The 22,472-nt window shown below is 45.0% G+C and overlaps 1 protein-coding gene across 1 annotated transcript in view; it reads left to right on the top strand.

Annotated features, from left to right (window-relative positions):
* Window positions 1-21,199, top strand: part of COLGALT2 (collagen beta(1-O)galactosyltransferase 2) — a gene marked incomplete at both ends in the record, with an annotated part of 104,164 nt that extends 82,965 nt beyond the window's left edge. Inside the window, 6 exons of the mRNA XM_084249026.1 lie at window positions 6,256-6,332; window positions 11,309-11,415; window positions 14,551-14,683; window positions 15,763-15,890; window positions 18,943-19,149; window positions 20,923-21,199. Of these exons, the coding sequence (XP_084105152.1) occupies window positions 6,256-6,332; window positions 11,309-11,415; window positions 14,551-14,683; window positions 15,763-15,890; window positions 18,943-19,149; window positions 20,923-21,199 (929 nt within the window). The remainder of the gene's footprint in view (window positions 1-6,255; window positions 6,333-11,308; window positions 11,416-14,550; window positions 14,684-15,762; window positions 15,891-18,942; window positions 19,150-20,922) is intronic.
* Between the last annotated feature and the right edge of the window lie 1,273 nt (window positions 21,200-22,472).

The raw sequence follows: 22,472 nt of genomic DNA, 5'->3' as shown, positions 1-22,472 counted from the left end.
CTGATGGGGAGCTAAGCATTTAGAAATATCACTCAGGCCATGGTGTGGGCAGTAGAATGTAGGGAAGCAGAGCCTCTGTCCTAGTGAGAGATGACGGTGGTGGCTGCAGGCTGCACCATGTGGTGATGGGAAACATATTTGGAGGCAAAGTCAGCAGAACTCACAGAGACCTGGATACAGCTGATAAGGGCAAGGGAGGAAACAAGGATGATGCCATGATTCTGGCCCAATATACCACTCGAAGAAAGGGAATGGTGTCATGGGGAGGGAAGTTTTTGTCATATGTGCTTAAGATATTTATTAAACATCTGAATGGGGAGATTAGCAGGGAAGTGGATGTGGGAAACTGGAGTTCAGGGAAGGGGAACCAGCTGGAGACATTTGAGAATTGTCAGCATTAAAAGAATATTTGAAGCCATGGAACAGTGTGAACTTCAGTCAAAAAAAAAAGAGAGAAAGAGGAGGAAAAGTCAGAGAACAGATCCCTGGGGGAGATAAACAGCAGAAAGCTGGAAGGGAAAACTGAGATGTTTTTCAAGAATGAATAGATGCTGAGAAGTCAAGTACAGCTTGAGGAGAGATTTGCTCTTTGAGTCTGTAAAGTGCAACATCTGTGGTGAGCTTGAAAAGAGCCACTTCACTGCAGTGATGGGGACACAAGCCCATTTGAGCAGACCAAAGAGGATGATGGGAAAAGGAGAAGGTGCCATCTTAACATGGAAGCAGAGAAATGGGTGGCTCTGAGGGGTGAGAGGTCACTGGAGAGGCTGTTTTATGTTGTGTTGATTTTATTTTTTTTAAGATAGAATTTTACAGCAGGCTGATATGCTAATGAGAGGGAAAACTTAATGATGTAGAAAGATGGGGATTTTAAGACTAAAGTCCTTGTGAAAATAAGAGGATCATGCCCCGGGGCCATGTGGGAGAGATTGCCCTGCACAGAAACAGCAGGGCTTCTCCCCAGTAGCAGAGGAGGAGACTGTGGTGCAGATGCAGCTGGCTTTATGGACTCGAGGTAGAAGGAAGAGGTAGGTTTGCTTTGACTTGTCTGTTTTCTCCATGAAGTATGCAGTCCAGTCATCAACTCGAGGGAGATAAGAGAGGCTTCAGAACAGGAGACAAGAAGAAAAATAGATCTTTCAGAGCAAGAAAGTGAATTCACTCTGGAATATCATTGTTTCTTTTGGCAATGTCCAGCCCATTTGACACCTGTGGTTGTAATTTTGAAGTGACTCAGTGTTCTTGTCGGTGCTGAGTAAAGGGACAGTCACATCAGGTTTTATCAAGCAAGAACAATGGAAGGGACATAAGGGTCTTTACAAGGGGTGGTTAGAGTGCTAGCCCATGAAATCTGGGCCAGGTACTAGAGGAAGTGTGCACATGACAGGTGTGATGGATGAAAACATGGTAGTGGGTCCTGCAAGAAGGATTGTTGGTGCCAAGATCAAGACCCTAAAAGCCAGGTGGTTGGCTGCATCACCACCTGGATGCTGAGGTTTCTAAGATGGTGGCAGTGCCAGTGCCAGTGAGATTGGGAGTCAGAGGTCAGAGCAGTAGTAACAGAGAGGGTATGATCAGCAGGTGGCGGGGAGGGAGGTGCTAAAAGATGCCTCAAAAAAGCTGGGGGTTTTGACAAATGAAAAGGAAACAGCTTGGAGGGAGTTGGGGATATGAGAAAAATCAGCTTCCACTCTGACAGTTTAAAGGGAGGCAGTGTTCCCGAAGGAAAGCCAAGTTAAAACAGAAAGGCAAAGGGACATGCAGGAAAAGAAGAGACTGGAAATGTGAGGGAGCTTGTGAATTGCACACTTGAGTTTCAGAGGCCAGAGTGGAGAGCTTGGGTGGGGTTGGAGATGGGTGTAACGGCAACAAGGCCAACCCTTCTCTTAAGCCGGGCCCATCATTGTACATGTGTTTACTTGTTTAGTACACTGGGTGCTGTACAGAGTGCTTAAGGGTGTGTTTCTGGACAGAAAATTTGAGGGTAAATGACAAGAGAGTTCATCTTGTAATGATGATGGAAGTGAACGTGTTATGTAGTTTGGGGAGATTACAAGTCGGAGCGTGAGGTGATAGAAAATGGTTGGTGCCCATTCTCCATGATGACATTTGTAGGCAACAAAAATCATGTAAAGATTATTAAGGTTGTTGGACTTGAAATCAGAACTGAGAGTTCCAGTTCTGCCAGTGCCAGTCACTCATTTGAACAGGGGCAAATCTACATCTGGGTTGGTCTCAATTGCTTCATGTATAATACAAATAACAACCAATAAATACATAAACTAGTAAAAAGGTGAGGATAAAGTGATGTCGTGGAGCTAAAAACCATGAAATAAATTGTGAAACACTTCTGTGCCAAGTATGACAGCTTATGTTCGAGAACAGATCTGAGCTTAAGGAAGCAGACTCTGGACAACAATGTGCAAAATGAGTTGGAATGAGGCCACAGAGAAAAGTGTGTAAAAATACTCTAAAAACTCAGACATAGTGAGTAAGGGCTGAGCGAGGGTGGTGGCTGCAGCACTGGGAGAAGTTATGGAGAAATGATGGGAGAGAATGGTTAAAATTTATTCTCAGTACAATCTCTCAATTACTTTTCCAGACAGGGGCCCGGATGTGGTGGGCTGAATGGTTATGTGCTTCAGTGTAGACCACAAAGGAAGAACAAGGGATGGTCCTCCAGGAGCAAGGACTTAGCTCATTGAGCTACTGTGAACCCACCCAGTTGCCAAGGGCCACTTGACACCCACGATTACCTTTCAGGGGCAGGGTAGAGGGGGGGTAAGGTTTGAGTGTGCATCAGAGCTCGGTTCAAATACCCACTCTACCAGCTCTCTGATTTCAGCATGTTGTGGAAGCTTTTGTTTCCTTATCTGTGAAAAAGGGACATTCATGACGTTCATACCTGACCCCCATTCCTTGTTGTGAAGATTAGTTAAATATGATTATACATATCAAGTGTGTAGCCTGGAGATTAGTGAGTATTAGGCGCTTTCTAACAGTAGTTATTATGCCTAGATACTAAAACTACCCAGGAGCCAATAAAATGCAATGTTATAAGTAGTGGGACAGTAGGGACTATGTAGGGAGGGATTCAATGAGGGGCTGGATAAATTATGAATGTCAGGAATGATCCCAAACAGAGATGGGATATACCTTCAAGTTTCATGTCAGCAAGGACACATCTCCTCCCGTGTAGTAAGTCTCTTCTGTCTAATTCATAGCTTGAATTAGTCTTATTCATGGCTGCTTTTCTCTGTAGCTTACCTCTGCCTTCAGTGGCAAAACTCAGACATATTTCTCATATTTCTGCTCACTGTTGGCTTCTAGGATCCGGCCACTCATGGCTTTTTGGGGACTCTTGTCCTAAGAACACTGCCCATGTTTGGTGGAAGCAACGTCAATAAAAGCAGTCTCTTGGAGGGAAATGTTCAAGCCATGCAGGCCATGTGAGTGCCAGAGGCCCAGGGTGTGCAAATGGTAACTTAGCCTATAACCTAGAACAACCTGGAAGCCCAAGGAGGGAAGGCAAGGAAGCTCCTCAAACAATACCGAGGTCAGGAAGAGTTTGACTGCTAAGTTTCCTTGCTCTTAGGAACCTAACCCTGTATATGGTGGGCCCCCAATCAATGTTTGTGATTTGTAAAGCAATTCATAGAGAGTGGGGTGGAGCAGAAAGGACTGAGATATTCTGGCTGCTCATGTGAGCAGACACATGTACTTGACCTGATAGAAATGTGTCTCTAAGGGCCAGGGTTAGAGTAATAATACCAACTCCTGTCTCTGGCATCATTTGATCAATAATAAAAGTGGATATCATGTTTTTCTCTCTAATATCCCATTGAAGTATAAACTAAACAAATAAAGCCCTTTGCACAGTGTCTCATTCAGGATGGGTGAAGTTATACTGAGCTATCAAATGGTGTCCAAAACCTCTATTGCCTGCTCTTCGATTTTGCTCAGGCAGCTGCCTTCCAAGTGTTGGTGCTTAGTCCAGGCTGCTTCAGGGTGCCTCCTCATATCTGCCTGTACTCCTAGATCCCTGGGGGGGACTATGTGGGGGATACTTGGGGGTCCTGTGGGAGGGAAAGAGGGTTATTGGGGGAATATAAGGAGGTGGGGAGGACTGTGAGTATGGGAGTAGAGCAGAGAGGACTATAGGCGAAGAGTTGGGAGGACTGTGAGGGAAGGGATAATGTGGGGGGACTTTGAGGGAACTATTAAGGGACTATAGTAGGGAAAGTAGAGGGTAGGGAGGACTGTTGAGGTGGATTGTGGGGTAGGTTAGGGTAGGGAGGATTCTGTGGGGACTGTGGGGGTAGGGGAGCTGGGGTGGGGGGTAATGGGGCAGTGAGGGAGGGTTTGGCATGTTGAGCAGTCCCAATTTAAACCTCCTCCAGCAAGTTGCATGCCCATAATGAGCTTCAAGGGCAGGAAAATGTGTTGGCTCGTATTCCTGGAGTAGAGGAGAATGGACGTTGGGAGCAGTAGCCAGGGCCTTCCCCAACAGTTCTTCAGACAACCCAGTTACCAGCTCTCATTTTAAATTTTCTTGTATTTAAAATGAAATTTTGTTCATTTCCTTTCAGGAAAAACAAAGGAGTTCTTTAAATATGTGTAATACCAAAAAGCTTCAAGACCTTTTCAAGTTCTTTAATAATTGCTTTCGGCCCTTGAACTATAGAGTTTGAAAAGAAAGCTTTTATTTTTACTATCAAATAAAACATACTTTTATTAAGATGCGGTGTCCCTCCCATGTGGAAACTTCTCTGTTAGCTCTGTGTCAAGCTCTGGGACGTGGATTGGACCATGGAGGTGAATTCTTATTAAAATAAATGTGTTTTGAGTACCTGTAGCTAAACCTATCTGGACGGAATTAAAAAATAGTCTGATTCTGACAGTTTTAAATATACAAGAAAAAAGCACTATTGGAATAAACTCTAGTCTGTTTCACCATGGGTCACCTAAATAATAGCTAAGAGTTATTAAGTCTTTACTAGTTAATTTTATTGCGATGAGTACTTTGCATCCAGGTCTCATTTAAATTTTTTAACATCATAAAAGATATACTTTTATGTCCTCATTCCACACACAAAGAAACAGACGTGGAGAGGTCACCTGACTCTTCTAGATCATCACAGACCAGAGTTTGGCCCTAGACCATCTGACTCCACATCCCTCACACTTCACCGTTACCCTAAACTACCTTGCAAATTATCTGAAAATAGGTCTTAAAGGAAATGGGGCAATGAATAAAGGTTCCCTCACCCTGATTCCAATGTGAATTTATGTAGAGGCTCCCCACACCAACAAGCAATTCTCAGATACCAGCTCAATGTCCAAGAATTCAGCTCAATTCTGTCTACCCAGAGACAGCATCAGGTTCCATAGGCAGAGAGCTCCGTCTCTCACTGCATCTCTCACTTCAGATGCCAGTTGCCAGCCCAGGCTGTTAACTGTGTTTCTGACCAACCAGTTTCAGACTAGAGATTCCCACACACCCCCTCCTTAGACTTCAGACACCAGCTACAAGCCAGGCAGTTACCTGTGCTTCTAAATCAGAAGCTCCCAGGGGGCCCCCACCTCAGACTCAGTTGGTTTGCTAACTTGGCACACAGAATTCAGGAAACTGTAATCACCATGTCACCAATTTATCCCAGGGATTGGAATGAACAGTAAGAAGAAATACATAGGTGTTTCTGTCCTTCTGGAACTGGGAACCAGCAGAATGCCCAAGACTTTATTACCTAGGCATCACTGCCCTTGGTGACTGAACTCAGCCTGCAGCCCCTCTCCCCTACCAAGTGGTCCAGGAGGGCGGGACTGGAGGCCCCAGCTCTTCAATCACCAGCTTGGTTCTCCAGCCAACACTAGTGCCCTTTCTTAGGGTCTTCCCAAAAAGTCCTCTCAGTAACATAACAATGGACACCTTCATCACTCACCACACCAGGGAAATTCCAAAGGTTTGGGGAGATGTGAGCCAGGAACTGTAGATGAAAACCAAGTATGTGTGAGTAACATCTATTTTGGTCCTCTGAATGCCCAGTGTATGTTTTTCTTATAATTCACAATATTGCAGGCAGATCTGCAATCTTCATAGAAACAAGCGCTCTCTGACTCAGCACCCTGACCCCCGGGTCCTGTTGGCCAGTGGGTGGGGGAGACCCGCTGAGTGGTCCCCACTGTGGACTCGACTGCGGCTTTTCTCTGACCCTGTCACTAACCAGCAATCTGCATGTTTCTTGTGTCTTCCAGTTGACCGCCCTCCCATGGAGCCCTCCCAGTTTGTCTCAGTTGTCCCCAAATATCCAGACAAGATGGGATTTGATGAGGTAGGAAAGGTGGCTGTGTGTGTGTGTGCCACGTGCTTATGTGTTTACGTTGGTGGACGAGCCTGAGCACTCATCTGTGAAAAGGCCCTGAGTCTTGGGAAACCACCGGCTTTTTGGCTGTGCCTCAGTTTTCTTATTTGAAAAAAGAGGTCCATGGTCATTATTCTTTGAGCCAGAAAAAAGTTACTATTTATTTATTTATTAAAGATTATTTATGCCTATGAGAACTAGGGTCCAGGGTAGAGGTGTAGGGGGTGAGAGGACCCACCAGAGACAGAATGGGGAACAGAACAGGCAGACTGACTGAAATCAACTGCTGAGGGGAGCAGCGGGCACAACAAAAGAGGTCTGCTGCGCCATGTGGGTAGCTCCCTGGCCAGAATCCAACTCGTGCTGCAGGGGCTGCGGATAGCTTCATAGGTTGCGTCTCAACCCCTTGTGCCACCAGGGAGGCCTCCAAGAAGTTACTATTTAATAGTGAAAGTGAATCAATATTTTCAGTAGCAGATATTGCCACATTTTATCAACTTTTTCATCAAAAGTTTCATCAAGGGGTCACAGAGGATATATGTCTTAGCGCTGGAACTGTGGTGGAACTGTGCTGAAATACTGTGGGTTTTTTTTTTTTTTCTCTCCGCTGCTCTTCCATGGGAAAAATCAGAGAGCAGATTTGAGAAGACAAAAAAAAAAAAAAAAAAAAAGAGAGAAAAATGAAATCTGTTCTAAAATTCTCCCTTTAAGCAGACAACTTTCTATTATCTATTTCTATTGAATAAAGAATGAAGCAGAGGGATAAAGAGATGCCTCTCTTGGTTATATATTCAACAGGCACTTGAGAGGACCATAATAGTGACTCCAAATTGCTGAATCCTTCATAGGCCCTTCATGCCATCTAGGTAGCGGGCAGACTTAGGGGCACCCTGGGACACCCCAACTTGAATGTCCTAAAGTGAGTCTGCCATCTGCCACATAAAAACCAAGCAAACTCTTAGTGTTCGAGATCTTTAACAGAATTATTATACATAGAGAGAGAAGAAAAGAAAGTGTATAGTTTCCTAATGAAACACCCACAGTTACCCATCCCCTGGTGGGTGAATGCCTGGACAAACAGGGTTGGCCCAAAATGGGGCTGCTGAGGCCTAAAAACTTGCCACAAGTCTAAGGCACCTTCTGGCTGGGAACCATAGGAAAGGGACCAAAGGGGCCAGGCATATTTTGGATAAAAAGAACAAAATTAATGTATGAGTCAAGATAAAGGCTGCCATTGTCAGCCTCTCATGAGTCTCCCACCCACGTGTCTCTTACAAGTGTCCCTACGTGGTTTGACTCCATGTGTCTCTTCCATGTCCTCCAAAACCTTAGTGCAAGTCCAAAACTGAGACACAAGCCCTCCTTCACGGGTCTCTGCTCCGCATGTCTCCTTTTTCCATGTCTCCTCCAAGTCTTCCATATCCTCACCTGGCTGTTCAGCCCTGCGCCTTATTAGTTGGGGCAGGGAACCTGGAACCTCCCTCTTTTATGGAGATGCTTCTGCTGAGGCAGGACTCAGGAGCTCCGTGGTCTAAAGGTGAGGCTAATGTCTCAGGAGTCCACAAACTGAGACAATTTTTTCGTAGATTTGGGATATGTTAGAGGTCAGGCTCTGCTCAGTGCTCAGTGCTCATTGCCCCTGCTTCATTGTTCACCACCTGGTACCGTATAATCCTGGCCCTCAAAGGACAGCCTTCCAAAGAGCTGCTGGGACTGGGAACTGGGATTTTGTCCACAAAATTGATTTGGACCTGGACTTTGGGAGTTGGTAGGAATGGTTCTTGAATATTAAATACAAGAAGAGTCAGCAGCTATTATGCTACTTCCCCAGAGGAGAGATGATGGCAAGTGTGGCATAGGGGAATTAGACAAAAGTGCAGTTTCCAAAAACAAATAGGGCTGCAGAAAGGGTTGCCCATGCCACGCCCTGGACTGGCTTCATGAATTACTCGGCCTTTCCTTCCCTGCAGCGCTCATCGGTTCCCTGTTCCAGGTAAATGGACCCAAGCGCCCTTACATATATTCATTTTTCCTCTTATAAATTCCTCCCCTGAGGACCAAAGCAAAGCAAATTAAATGGGACAGAATAGGATCTTCTGCCTCTGGCCTCTCCCTTGGACGGGGCTGTAAGGACTGGTCATTCCTGGAAACGGTCACTCTGGAAAATGCCAAGTCTAGCAAGGGGCACAAGCTCAGGGACTCTATTTGCCTGAGCCCAGGGAAATCAACTCTCTGTTTGGAACAGAAAGAGGATGATGGAGAGGGATTTTTAGGGCTCTTTCCAGTCCGTCCAGTGTCCAGCCCTCTTGGTGTCTGGCTGCCTTTGGCCATGTGTTCTTTCTCTGTTTACTGTTCACCGAGTATGAGCAAGCCGTCTGTGTTTTTCCTTCATGGCTGCAGTTTTTATTGCCCTTGTCCTGGCAGAAACTGAGACTGGGTTGTTACTTGCTAAAGTCTTCCTTGCTGGGCGGTTTCTGATTCGAGGGTGCTGTTTGTTACATTTCTGTTGATTGTTGGTTTGATTTTGTGTTTGTGCTCCTGGAGAGTGACCTCAGGTAAACTCCATGTCTACACCTGAGCAACGGCCCTTCTCTTCCCCTAGCTGTAAAATTGGGGCTTGGAACATGGCCATTGCAGTGTGATTCCAAACAAAGAAAATGAAAGATAGAGGAACACAAGGCGTGAAGTTGCAAGGTCAGAGCTACTGCGGAAATTAGGTTTTCAAACAAAGAGTTACCCAGTTAGGTAAACAAAGGAGGTGAGAAGATAATGTTGCACCTGGGCCTCCCCTGGTGGCGCAGCAGTTGAGCGCTGCAGTGCTGGTCCGATCCCTGGCTGCCGGCGAGGGTCCCACATGGCTCGACAGACCTCTCCTGCTGCGCCTGCTGCTCCCCTCAGCAGTGTATTTCGTCAGTCTGCCTGTTCTGTTCCCCGCTCTGGCTCTGGTGAATTCTCTCACCCTCCCGCACTTCTGACTGTACCCAGTGCTTGCATAAATAAATAAATCTTTAAAAAAAAAAAAAAAGAAGATAATGTTGCATCTGATCTACTTGGCCCTAGGTGAGGCAGATGATTTCTTCAGAGAATATCTTTCTTCCCCATCTGTTTCTTTGCCCAATGCTGTACATAAATGGGTAGAAGTGATAATATTTTATAAGGAAGGATTGAAATTTTAGTTAGTATAGCTTCTGCTCCCACGGAAACACATAATGCGTCTATGATCATGTGCAAAGACCATGTGAACCAACGCTCAACCTAGTCAAACCTCCAGGCTGTTAGTAAGACTACATTTTCTTCTTTGTTCTGGACGTTCTTCTTTCTTCTTTATTCCTGAAGCAGGCTATCATAAATCACATATCGAAGAAGTTTAACCTGAACTGAACTTGAGAGATGGCTTTGTCCATCTCCCTCCTTTCACACACAGGGAAACTGGACCCTGCACTGTTTATTCTCTTCCTCAAAGTCATCTAGATAGTGGGTCGGGGTGAAGCCAGTGCTGTGTGACCTATTCCTGTAGGTTCCTCTTTTTCCATGCTATGTGTTGGCATTATTTCTTGCTGGCAGGTCTTCAGCTATCCCCCTCTTGAGAGGACTAATTTTAATGTTGAAAGTGAGTTTATTGTTGGTCACTTATTAAAGCACTAGTTTCCCCTTAATACCATCTGTCGGGTACTTCTGTGACTCCTTAAATCTGGGGTGGTAACCAAAGTCTCACTATTTGTAACTCCCTGGAGTAGCCTTGTCTGCGAGTGTTTAGTGCATCTATCAGGAATTTAGGGGACAAGGTGAGGTGCTAAAGATGGACCCAGCTGCCCGGGGGAGATCCGAACACACACTCTCTGGTGTGTCATGGACCAGTTGGTGTCCTGCCTTTCACATTTCCTCCAGAGCCACGTGAGGTAGAAATTATGCCTCTCTATTCCTCCTTCCCCTCTTCTTCTGAAATCTCCCCACACATGCAGTACCCTTTCTCTGCTCTTTTCATAAAAACCCCCTGTTCTCTAAGGAAGTAGAAGAATTTTGGCAAAGAAGCTACAAAACAGACCTTGTTAATTCAGTTTGGAACCTTTGTAAATAAATAGAATGTGTAAGACTTTAGACTTACTCTTTGGATGAGTTTAAATTGATCTACAGTGGATATAAGTTATAACAACAGCTAATATTTAGTACCCATGAGATAGTACATGTATTATTCCAGTTGGACAGATGAGGAAACTGAGGCACAGGAACTGGTCTATGACAAATACTTAAGTAAATAATATGGAAACTCAGTCTGCTGATAAACTTAATTCACTACCAAACTGCCATCTTTTAGTTTCATGTGTTTGGGGTTCCATTCTCCATGGGTTTCCTGAAAAGTAACTTTTTGAATTTTCTTATCTCACAACCTGGGTGAACATGTTCACAAACAAAAATCAGATACAAAGAGAGGGTAAAGTCACTGCAAAGGATTCAATTTACAAAGTAGTTCTGGGGCCTCTCCGGTGGCGCAGCGGTTGAGCGCTGGGCTGCGAAGCTGCCCGCAGCCTCTGCAGCACCTGTTCGATCCCCAGCCACAGGCGAGGGTCCCTCATGGCAAGCAGACCTCTCCTGCCGCGCCCGCTGCTCCCCTCAGCAGTGTACTTTCGTCCTTCTGCCTGCTCTGCTCCCCGCTCTGGCTCTGGTGAATTCTCTCACCCTCCCGCGCTTCTGACTGTACCCAGTGCTTGAATAAATAAACAAACAAACAAACAAATAAATAAATAAATAATCTTTAAAAAAATAGAAAGTTTGGATGAATATCTTTTGACCTGATAGGAAATATAAACAAATCTTAACTAGTTTACCTTTGATTTCCATTCCTTATTCTAACTAAAATGTGGGTCCTTACATTGACTTAATTTTTCGAACAGCCTAAAATGACCAGAGGCATTTGAGTTTCTCTTGTCTTTTTCTTCCTGCATTAGATCTTCATGATAAACCTGAAGCGTAGAAAAGACAGACGGGACCGGATGTTACGTTCCCTGTACGAGCAGGAGATTGAGGTCAAGATCGTGGAGGCTGTGGATGGAAAGTGAGCTTTTTCTGGAAGCCTTCCAGATGTGGTTAGAGTGGGGATATGTCCTCTCTGACTGAGCTTTGGTCCTGGGTGGAGGGAATCTGCTATCATTGAAGAATAGACTTTTTTTTAAATGACCACCTACTTTACAGTAGCATTTAAATTAACTTCACACTGTAGAGCAGGCCTGAAATTCACCCACCATTCCCGATCACTTCTCATTACCCTGGAGCTGCACACTGGACTGATTTTCCCATCTCTGGTCTCTGGGGTTCTTCTAGGGTGGTGGTTTCCGGCTTCCTGTAGTGCATTGGAAAGAATGCACTCAGAGTTGTCTGCAGAGCCTGATTTAGAGCAGAGTGTCGAAACCTGGGTGACCTGAAGAAAGTAAATGGAAAAAAGTGCTTAATAGTCTGCCTGTCCTGTTGCAAGACACGGTGGGCCCAGCCCCATCACTTTTCCCAGGAACATGGCAGGAAATTCACACAGGGTGTATCACTGGATTTCTTCCAGGTTCTACTTTTTTTTTTTTCTGTTGTTGTTTTGTTTTGCTTTCCTTTGGCCTTTTATTTGACAGTCCTTTCAAGGGATAGATTTTTGCCAAACCTACATTTTCATGTTATGTATTCATTTGTAATGAGTGGCTCTGAAGAGTACGGTGTGGAGCCACTGTGGACGTTCTTAGGACTCCTTTAGAGAACCTCATCGGTGTTTCTGAAGGTGTGACCGGGACACCCTCATCTCAATCCCATCCCAGAGCAGAAGAATCATGATCTGCAAGGCTGAGGCTGGGAATCTGCATTTAAAAATCCTCTGCATGGTGCCTTGGTCAGGTTGCCACTTAGATACAGGACTGCCAGTTAAGTGTGTCCCAAACATTGCATGGGACTTACTTATGCCAAAAAATTACTCATTGTTTATCTGAAATTTGAGCTTGACTGGGCGTTGTTGGACTTGTTAAACCTAGCGACAGTATTCTTGGGTGCCCTAGAGTGTGGGATCCACTGCCTCAGATACCCCCAAGAGTCCCAGTGCTGTTTATAGGCCACCTGACCAGGGGAAACCAGTTAAGTTGTGAGAGTTTTTATATATTCTTGGTCCCTTGTATAAGTCCCCCATCAGATATACAAATTTGCAAATATTTTCTCCCATTCTATGGACTGTCTTTTCACTTTCACAATGGTGTCCACTGATACAAAATATGACAGATTTTAATTTTGATGAAGTCTAATTTATTTTGTTGTTGTTGCATGTGCTTTGCAAGCCATATCTAAGAATCTGAGTCAAACCCCAAAGTCTTATTCCATGTTTTCTTCTAAGAATTTCATAATTTTGCCTCATATAGGTATATACCATAGATAAACATATACACATATATACATATATGTATACATATATGTATGTATGACATACACACATACATATCATATATACATGTGTTGTGTGTGTCGTATATACATGCTATATATGTAGATGCATATACATATATACACATGTATCTTAGCTATATAGAGAGATCTTAAAAATATATAGAGAGAGGGCCTCCCCGGTGGCGCAGCGGTTGAGCGCTGGGTTGCGAAGCTGCCCGCGGCCTCTGCGGCGCCGGTTCGATCCCCGGCTGCTCCCCGGCCCCGGAGGAGGATCCCACATGGTGCGCAGACCTCTCCTGCCACCCGCTGCTCCCCTCAGCAGTGTACTTCAGTCCTTCTGCCTGCTCTGCTCCCCACTCTGGCTCTGGTGAATTCTCTCACCCTCCTGCGCTTCTGACTGTACCCAGTGCATGTATAAACAAAACAAACAAACAACTATAATAAATAAATAAATAAAAGCATGCCTCTATAAAAAAAAAAAAAAAACTAAAAAAAAAAATATATAGAGAGAGAGATGCATACCTATATCTGTGTATGATATGGATATCTAATTCAGTCTTTGATCCATTTTCTTTTAGCTTACTGGTCAGCTAATGATTAGACAGAAAATCCTTACAGGGCTATAACTGGGACATCTCCCAGTGTTAGCTGAGAGGCTCTGTACGCCTATACTAGGGTATGTTTTCAATGTTCTGGCAGGCAGTTTATAACTCTGCCTTAGCCTTCACTTCCTGTTTTCCCAGATCATCACAGTCAATTAGAGATGAGCTGTTGGGGCTTCTTCAGCTCTTTCCTGGGCACATGCAAACCCTTGCATTGCACAAGGCCTTCCAGATTGACAGGAAGGTCAGAGATTTTCAAACCCCCCGGGGGCATCTTTTTCCTTTTAATTTTTGGTCAACTCCCTGTTAAACTCAACTGATAATGCTGTCTTAGGCAGCTGTGATATTAAACAGTTATTGCTGATGATTTTTGACAAATGCCCTGCAGATAGAACCATTCGCATATAATGAATTAACAAGTCAAATAAAGACAAGTTCTGAGAATGGAGTATTTAAGGAAGCTTCCAGACAGGTTGAATAGTGATTGAAGATAGGCTTCTACTCTGTCCCCTCCTCAGCTGCTGGGGCACTAGTTTTCACAGTTGCCATAGCTGTAAGACTATTGGTTTTTAAGATTTCTGCAGAACCCCTGTTCTGCAGAAGAGAAGGATGGGACTAGGACAGGTAAAAATGCCACAAAACTCACTATATTTACAGATTTTAACTATCTTTTTTCTAATGAAAATGCTTTGGATTATTGTAAGCATTTAGTTAATGCCTAGAATTCTGAACAAGTTGATTTTAACAATTTTTTTTTTTGAGTACATTTTCAGAGGTCCTCACTCTACTGTTCTGGAAATGTTTCTCTAATTTTTTTTTTGTTTTTAATCTTTAAAAAAAATTTAGTTTCAAAGGAAACAGACATACAATTACTCCCCTTAGTCCTTCCTGTATTTAATGCTCCTATGCTCTTTATTCATTAGGAGAACACAATAGACTGATGATACTTAGAACTATATTGGGTTTACACAAAAATCTAAGACATCCTCTGTCTTCACAGAGGTCGTGGTGCTATTGTGATACATTAACCCCAAGTAGTTGCTAAGGAATGCGGAAAACCTGAGGATGGTTTCTTATTGTATATAAAGACTCTGGGGAATATGCAGAACTCTCTTTCTGTACTCCATGGTGGGGACACCACCACTTGTGAATTCTGAGACACCTTCTCTGCCATGTAGGGCACTCAACACGAGCCAGCTGAAGGCCCTGAATATCGAAATGCTGCCTGGATACCGAGATCCCTACTCCTCCAGGCCGCTTACCAGGGGTGAAATCGGCTGCTTTCTCAGCCACTACTCTGTCTGGAAAGAGGTAAGTAATACTTTATTTAAATAGGTAGTTTTAAAATGAAAAAGGAGAGGGGTACCTGTAGGTGCATCAGAGCCACATGCGACGTGAGCCCACAGCTGTTCTGGAAGCATACCTAGGGGGGTGCTGTTCATTCATGTTTCCCTCTGACATGAGGCCAGCAACAAACAAGGAGGGGCAGCTTAGTGCCACTCAGCATGATGACGGGGGAGATGCCATGTCTGGTGGTCATGCTTCTGTCAATGCTGTCTCATCCTTAGTGTGCCATTCCAAACCTTAAATGCATCTAGCATGTCTGTACTTGTTAAGTGATCTCATATAAGTCACACAGATGTCATGTGAGATGAGTTGGGAGGGATGGACCCATTTTACCTAAAAGAAAATGATCAGTGGTTTGTCCAGACAAAAAGCAGCCAGGCCAAGACTTGAATATGTGTCTTTTTTTATAGCTCAGGCATTGGTGGTGGTGGTGGTATTGGAGTGTGGGGTTCAGTATTAAGAGTCAGTTCTCACCCAAGAAAGTCCCCAAGAAGGGCATCTTGAATGCCTTTGCTCTTCTAATAATCCTGACTATATCTGCCTCTTTTTCCTTTAAATTTGAAATGTAACAGACATGTATGAAAAATGTAGAGCATATGTTACACGACAATGAAATTCCACAGACTGAACAAGACCCCTGTATTAATAGCACTAAGATCAAGAAATGGGTTACCAGCACTTCAAACCAGTACCTCTTGGTACTTTCTCCTAGTTACCAGTTCTCCAGGGGAACCTTCACCCTGACTTCTAATAGCTTTGCCTACTTCTATGCTTTTTTAAAATGAATGGAACTACATGGTATATTCATCACTATACCCGTGAGGCTCACCCATGATGTTGTATTTAATTGTCGAACACGCATTCCCACTGTTACCAGCACCCTGCATTTATTTATCCATTCTACTGTTGACGGGCATTGGCTTTGTTTCCAAGAGAGCTTACCTGTTGTGCCACTGTGTTTTTGAATTTTTAACATTTATTTATCTAATAAAAAATGGATATGAACTTTTCATCAAGTATCTTCCCACTGATGACCCTTACAGGTGATTGACCGAGAGCTGGAAAAGACTCTGGTCATTGAGGACGATGTGCGTTTTGAGCATCAGTTTAAGAGGAAACTGATGAGGCTGATGGATGACATTGACCGGGCTCAGCTGGATTGGGAGCTGATGTGAGTGACAGACAGACTTCTTGGGGAGTGCTGGAAGGCACGGGTCCTTTCCAAGGGGCAGCGGTAGGAGATAGCCCTCAAGCTTCCACTGACCTGCTTTTTTCTCCAGAAATGTTCCCAGAAACAAGAAGTGTATGGAGGATGGCCTCTGCTTTTTATACCTATGTCCTCTTCAGGGGGAGACCTGGAGTCTACCTGCAGATCAGGGGCCTGCAGACAGAGCAAAGGGGTGACACTAAGCACTCACCTGGAAACTGCAGCAGAAATCCTACCCATGAAGACATGCGGTGCATGGAGGGGAGTGAAGAGGAACCCCGAGTCCAAGTCACACGGAGTCTCAGCTCCAAGAAGGGCAGGGCCCTTCTGCAGCCTCTGATAATATGAGGGGTTGGGAACTCAGGTCCTGTGCTGGGGAGCAAAGTTGCCCAAACAGGGAAAATAATGAGAGCGGGTTTGGTGGGGAGTCAGAGGCTGTCACAGGAAATCCAGGCTCCCCAAGGGAGTGCTGGCTCTGAACTAACATTTAGTTCCTGCTCCTTGTCTGCTGCCTCTGGGGACTGAGCTCTCTGTCTCTCTCCGTTTGTCTCTTTTTCCCACCTCCCTAACCAAAATAACACTTTGTACTTCCCTCCAAGGAGGCAGGAAGTACCCAGGCCTTATGTTTGCTCCCCAGCCATGTGTCAGGACAATCCATCAGATTAGAGCCTGTTCCTTCCGAGCAGTGGCAGCAGACAGGCAGTCCCTGCTTCTCCATCCCGGAGGGACACATACCTAGGGGCCTGGCTAGAATAATTCCTATCTCGAAAATGTACCACTCTGAGCTCAAAAGCAATGCAGTCATGGTTCAGCTAGCCCTTGGGCTCAGATGTAGAGATTAGTAATGAAAAGAGCTCCCAGCAGAAGCAGTACTGTGGTTCGGTTCCTTGCCAGCAAACATGAGCTTCTCGTCTTCCCTGCCCTCTGGGAGACCCTACACCTCAGTCTCGATGACTCTGTGCCTCTGCACCTGAGGTTAAGGCCTTGCATAGGACTGGAGCCTGGAGGTTCTTATGGGCACCTGGCATGTGCCAATGCGACTTATATTGCTGCTTCCAAATCATGGGGGACTTGACTCAGGAGCCTGAGGCTTGGAGTTGGCACACATTCCTACTGACTTGTGATTTGATGGGTGTATTTCTCAGCAGAAAGTACCAACATATCCCAGAAGGAATGACTGTCCTGATAAAGATAAAAAAAATGTTTCCTAAATTTTACAGATGGATCAAGTCAAAATATCCATTGGAATCCATTTTAGTCATGAGTCACTTAACGACAGGGATATGTCCTGTCATTGAGAAAGGCATCATTGGGCAGATTCATTGCTATGAAAATGTGATTGTGTGTAATTACAGAAACTAAAATGTGTTGCCTGTTACACACCCAGGCTGTATTGTGTAAGCCTCCCAGGACCATGGTCATCTAGTCAGTCGGTGATTGGCCGAGACTTCAAGGGGTGGATGACTGTGTATGATCTTAAAGCATTACCGTGTCTTCAAGTTCTTCATCCCTCACTTTCCAAAATGAAAAAGGAACAAATGCTATTTAAATCCAAAACAGAAAGCTGGTAAGCTGCCTGTGGTTGCTATATTAAATTTCTCCAGAAAAGAAATAGTAAACGGGAAAGGAAGAACAAGTCCTTGGCATCTTGTAGAATACAGAAATACAATGCAAGTTACTAAAATTTTCTAGTAATCACAGTAAAAAGGGAAAGATTACTTAGGTGAAATTAACTCTAACAATGCATGTGTTTAACCCAACACATCCAAATCTTATTATTTTAACATATGATCAGTACTTTAAAACTAACAATGAGATAGTTTACCTTCTTTTTTTTTTTTTGCACCTATTTCAAAATCCACTATCTATTTTACACTTATAACACACCTCAGTGCAGGTGTGTTAAATTTTCCACTGCTGGAGTAAACAGTAGTACTAGCAAAGCAATTTCTTATTTAACAGAAAAATATTTTCCACATTTTCAATTTTAAAATTTAAGTGTAAATTCATAAAGTGAGTACGAAGTCAGTTCCTAGGCAGCTCTAAGAATTTCTCTTTCGCTTGATAGTCCAGGAGAGAAAGTTGCTCTTTAGCCTGCAGAGACCGCGCCTGAGAGGATGTGAGTAATGGGCTCAGCCCAGCTGAAGGCAGACATTGACTTGTTCTACAAACCTGCAGTGCTTTGGCAAAGGGAAGCCTTGAATGTTGAAAAAGGTCATTTTTTTAGGGCAAAAGAGAGGAAGTCAGCTTTCCCTGATGCGCTGGAAGCAGGTACCCCCTCACCTTCTCCAGGCTGGTGGAAACAAAAAGTTTCCAGATGAAATTAATGTATCCCAGGTTGATTCGATTGCAGTTTAGGGGAATTTGGGGATGGCCCTGGAATGTCTGTGTTGCAGATGTTGTCCAAAGAGGACAGGACAGGCCGGGTCCTTTGTCCCAGCCGAGCACCCAAGAGGAAGTGGGCAGAGGGAGGGGAGAGAGCAGGGAAGAAGTCCTGGAGGATGCTTTTGGGCTCCCAAGTCGCCTACTGCAAACTTGCTTTCCCACAGCCTCTTCTGTCCTGTGCTTCCCACCAGCATTTGCCAACCAGTACAGAAAGCATCGAAGGCTAAAGCTCTGGAGACTTGCAAGCAACAAACTCAGAATTTCACATCTGGATATTTTTGTCCTCTTTTGACATCTGTAAACACAGCTGGAACTTCCTTCCCTACCATCTTTGAGAAAGGATGATCTCAGCTCACTGATAGCTCTTCAGACCCTCTGCAACTTAACTTTCCAGCTTGCACACAGGCTGCAAGGCAGGAATGGTGGGGAGGTAGATACAGGGACCCAGGCCAGTGGCCCCAAAGATGAGGAACATGGTGGGGGAGGGGCGATGTGATGCACTTGGCGGTTGATACATTTAATAAGAGACATAGTCAAGGCTTTTTAACATGTCTGTATAAACCAAAGCGATGCTCAAGCTTATTGATATTTTATATTCAAATTGACCTTTTCTCTGCCCATTTGCTTTTAGTTACATTGGTAGGAAGAGGATGCAAGTAAATGAACCAGAGAAAGCTGTGCCCAATGTGCTGAACCTGGTGGAAGCTGACTATTCCTACTGGACACTGGGCTACGTTCTCTCTCTGGAGGGAGCACAGAAGCTGGTTGGAGCCGATCCTTTTGGGAAGATGCTGCCAGTGGATGAATTTCTGCCAATCATGTACAACAAGCATCCTGTGTGAGTCACTTGGAACCTCCCGCCTTCTCCGTGGGCACAGCCTGTTCATGAATTATGCCACCCAGCCCTTGATGTTTTCTAAAGGAGCCCTGCTTTTCTAAATGATCTTTCCATAATCATGGCCGAAAAAGGCTGCCCCAAGTGATTTTCCCCTTTTACTCAAGGGAAATGAGTCCTGCCTACTAACCAGTATGTAGCTGTAACTGGGTATAATCTGTTCGTCCTCTTCTTGTCCTTGTCCTTCTTTCTTTCATGAGCTAAGACATCTCAAGGTGAAGGTCATATTCCTTAGCACCCCAATGTTTTCAGTTACTTCTCCATCCATGGTGGGTATCACTGGCCAGGGAATGGTTCCTAGTCTGGTCGGGAACCCAGACTCACGGACACTTGTGATATTCCATGGTACCTGCAGTCACAGAGGTGTGTCAGAGGCTGAGTCAGGGATGGGGGGCGCTGCACAGGGTATTCATGCCCCTCTCCTCGGGAGGCAGCGGAATGTTCAAGGTGCCCGTTGCCCAATAGCTCAGACCTACTGCTTATCAAACAGTGTGGTTACCTGTCAGTCTCTTCAATAACCTGCAGGCCCTCAGCAGGGACAGTCTTACATCTGTGTCCTTCAAGCTTAGTCCAACCTCCATGCATAAGAACCGATTGATCGACAACTCCTAAATTTAGACCAGGCTCTAACCAGGGCTCCTTCTTTTAGTCACTGAGGGTCATCTCCTCACTAGATGGTCTCGTTGGAGTGGTTGAGTGTCTGCCTTGCGCATCTCGTCTCCTGTCTTCAGTAAAAATGGAGCTCCTTGCCCTCTTTTATGTACCATGTCAAAAACTGATTCTGTCGGTTGTCCTGGCAGAAACATGGAGGTCTACCATCATCAATCCCTTCCAGAAATGACCATAGCACATTGGGTGCACCCACTGACGAGGAGCCAGTAGATGGTCAGCTCACACCATCTGCACAGGCGCCCTGGGAGGGAGGCCAGGTCATCCCTCTAGTCTACACTTACAGAAACTGAAATGCAAAGCCAAGATGACCTCTACGCCTACGCTGTTCCTCTCACCCGCCACCCTCCCTCTCACACACACACACACACACACTGCTGCCCAGGTCTCAGCAGTGTGATTTATGGATCCAAGAATGAGGCGTTACCTATAAAGTGATCACAGTTTCTCATCACTGGAGTCCAACCAAGCTTATTTTTTAGCTTTAAGAGTAACACCCAAATTCACCTTTTAAACTAATATAGCTAAATGCAACAGAACTATCGTTGTGTATTGGTTTAGATCATATTCAAGCTTTTAAAGGAAGATTTATTGGGTTTGTAAACTAATGTTGTCCAAAAAGGACACAGATCATCATTATAAAATAATCAATGAACGCTAAGCAAAATAAGCCAGAGGGAGAAAAATGCCAGATGGTGTCACATATATGGACTGTAGAGAAACCAAACAAAGGGTCAAAGACAGACTTGAAAGCTGAACTTAGAACTGAGGCATCCAGGAGGGGAGGGGAGGGGTGACAACAGGGTGGGGAGAGAGCACAGTGGACCACAGGGTGGGATTTGGGGTGTTTTGGTCTCGGATGCCCTATAGTGACTACACCCAAAGGGGGAAATCCTCTACCTCCAAAATACCAACATGTAAATCATGGTACTTCAATTTAAAAAAATTAAAAATAATCATAATCGAATGAATCCCTGACAGTTTACAACAAGCAGCTCCCTGTTCTGTAAGCACCCACCCTTCATAGCTGTGCTCCTCTTGTTTCAGAGCTGAGTACAAGGAGTATTACGAATCCAGAGACCTGAAGGCCTTCTCCGCAGAGCCCTTGCTCATCTACCCCACACACTACACCGGCCAGCCGGGGTACCTGAGTGACACGGAGACCTCCACCATCTGGGACAATGAGACAGTGGCCACCGACTGGGACAGGACACATTCATGGAAGTCTCGGAAACAAGGCCACATCCGCAGCAATGCCAAAAACACAGAGGCCCTGCCTTCGCCCACCTCCCTGGACACGGCGCCGTCGCGGGACGAGCTCTGAAAGCTGCGGGGCTCAGAGCTCTGGCTTCTCTCACGGCTGTCCATCTGTGTCCGGTTTCTCTTACTGGCCACAGTCATCTCGCCAGGGCTGTCTAGTGTGACTGATCAAGATTAATATGTTTTGACTGGGGAGGAGAACAGGGAAAAGAAACTCAAATTTCCTAGGATTATTAGAAGATGGGCTTAGTAGCAACCATTAGATACACTTCAATCCAGACACCTAGTTGGGCAGAGAACAGTTGGATATGCTGCCCATGTTATGGGTCAACATTATGGCTCAGAAACTCGCCCAAGGAGAGGGGCTCCCCATGCTGCTACATCAGTAAATGGTAGGCCAGCCAACCGGCCAACTGGACCCCAAATGTTAGTCTGTGGGGTCTATCATCTGTCCGAGATGTGCCCTTGAAACTTGTGTACGTGACAAGTTGGGGAGGGAGGTAAATCAAACTGTTGAAAATCAAATTAATTGGGCTTTTTATTTAAAGGAATTCTGCCTTGAGCCTTATTGCAGAGAGGGTTTTTTTAATCTTGGTTCTTATTAGCCTACAGGGATGGGTGTTTGGGTCTGTCTGAGGCTTGGCCTTGACTATCGTGGCAGTTCCAGCTCTCGTAAGGAGATGTCCAGATTGCCGTGTGGGTGTAGTAAGTAGATCCTTGAGGGTTTGTGTAGATATTTGAGGACAAAACTGATACTCTGGCCATTTTCACTGTGGCCTCTTGAGTTAGGATGCTCTATTTATAAAGATAAGTTAATATATTAGGGGATGAGCTGATGTGTGAACAGATCCCTGTGCTGCCAGCAAGCGTCTGATCCCCCACCGGAACCCCCACCCCCACTCCAGCCCCAGCTCCAGCTACAGGTGTGAGTCTTATGAGTCATTGTTGAGAGGCAGAACACACTTTCAGGCCCGCAGCTGTCCTTGCCTGGGCCTTTCATTCTATTCTGATTTATTTATTTCACAAAATGTGGGGAAAACAGATAAGGCAGAGAAACACATGTGCCCTGGAGAGCGGTCAGTGTAGACATGTCAGCTCAATGCTCAGGTTCTCTGGCGTTTCCCAGACTAATGTTTGTGGGAGACCTGCTGAGTGGGAGATTCTAACCACCTGGAAACAATGACACTCCATTTTAGATGCACGTCCTTGTCAACAGCAATGGCCGATGGCTGATTCAGACCAACAACCAGGAAGCAATCTGGTTTGTGTTCTCACACCTGCGTGTGGTAAAATTGCCTCTAGAAATATCCTCCCCGAGTGTCTGGTCCACACAATCC

Source organism: Talpa europaea (genome assembly GCF_964194135.1).
Source record: "Talpa europaea genome assembly, chromosome: 12".
Lineage (NCBI taxonomy): Eukaryota > Metazoa > Chordata > Mammalia > Eulipotyphla > Talpidae > Talpa > Talpa europaea.
This window is presented reverse-complemented; position numbering and strand designations above follow the sequence as displayed.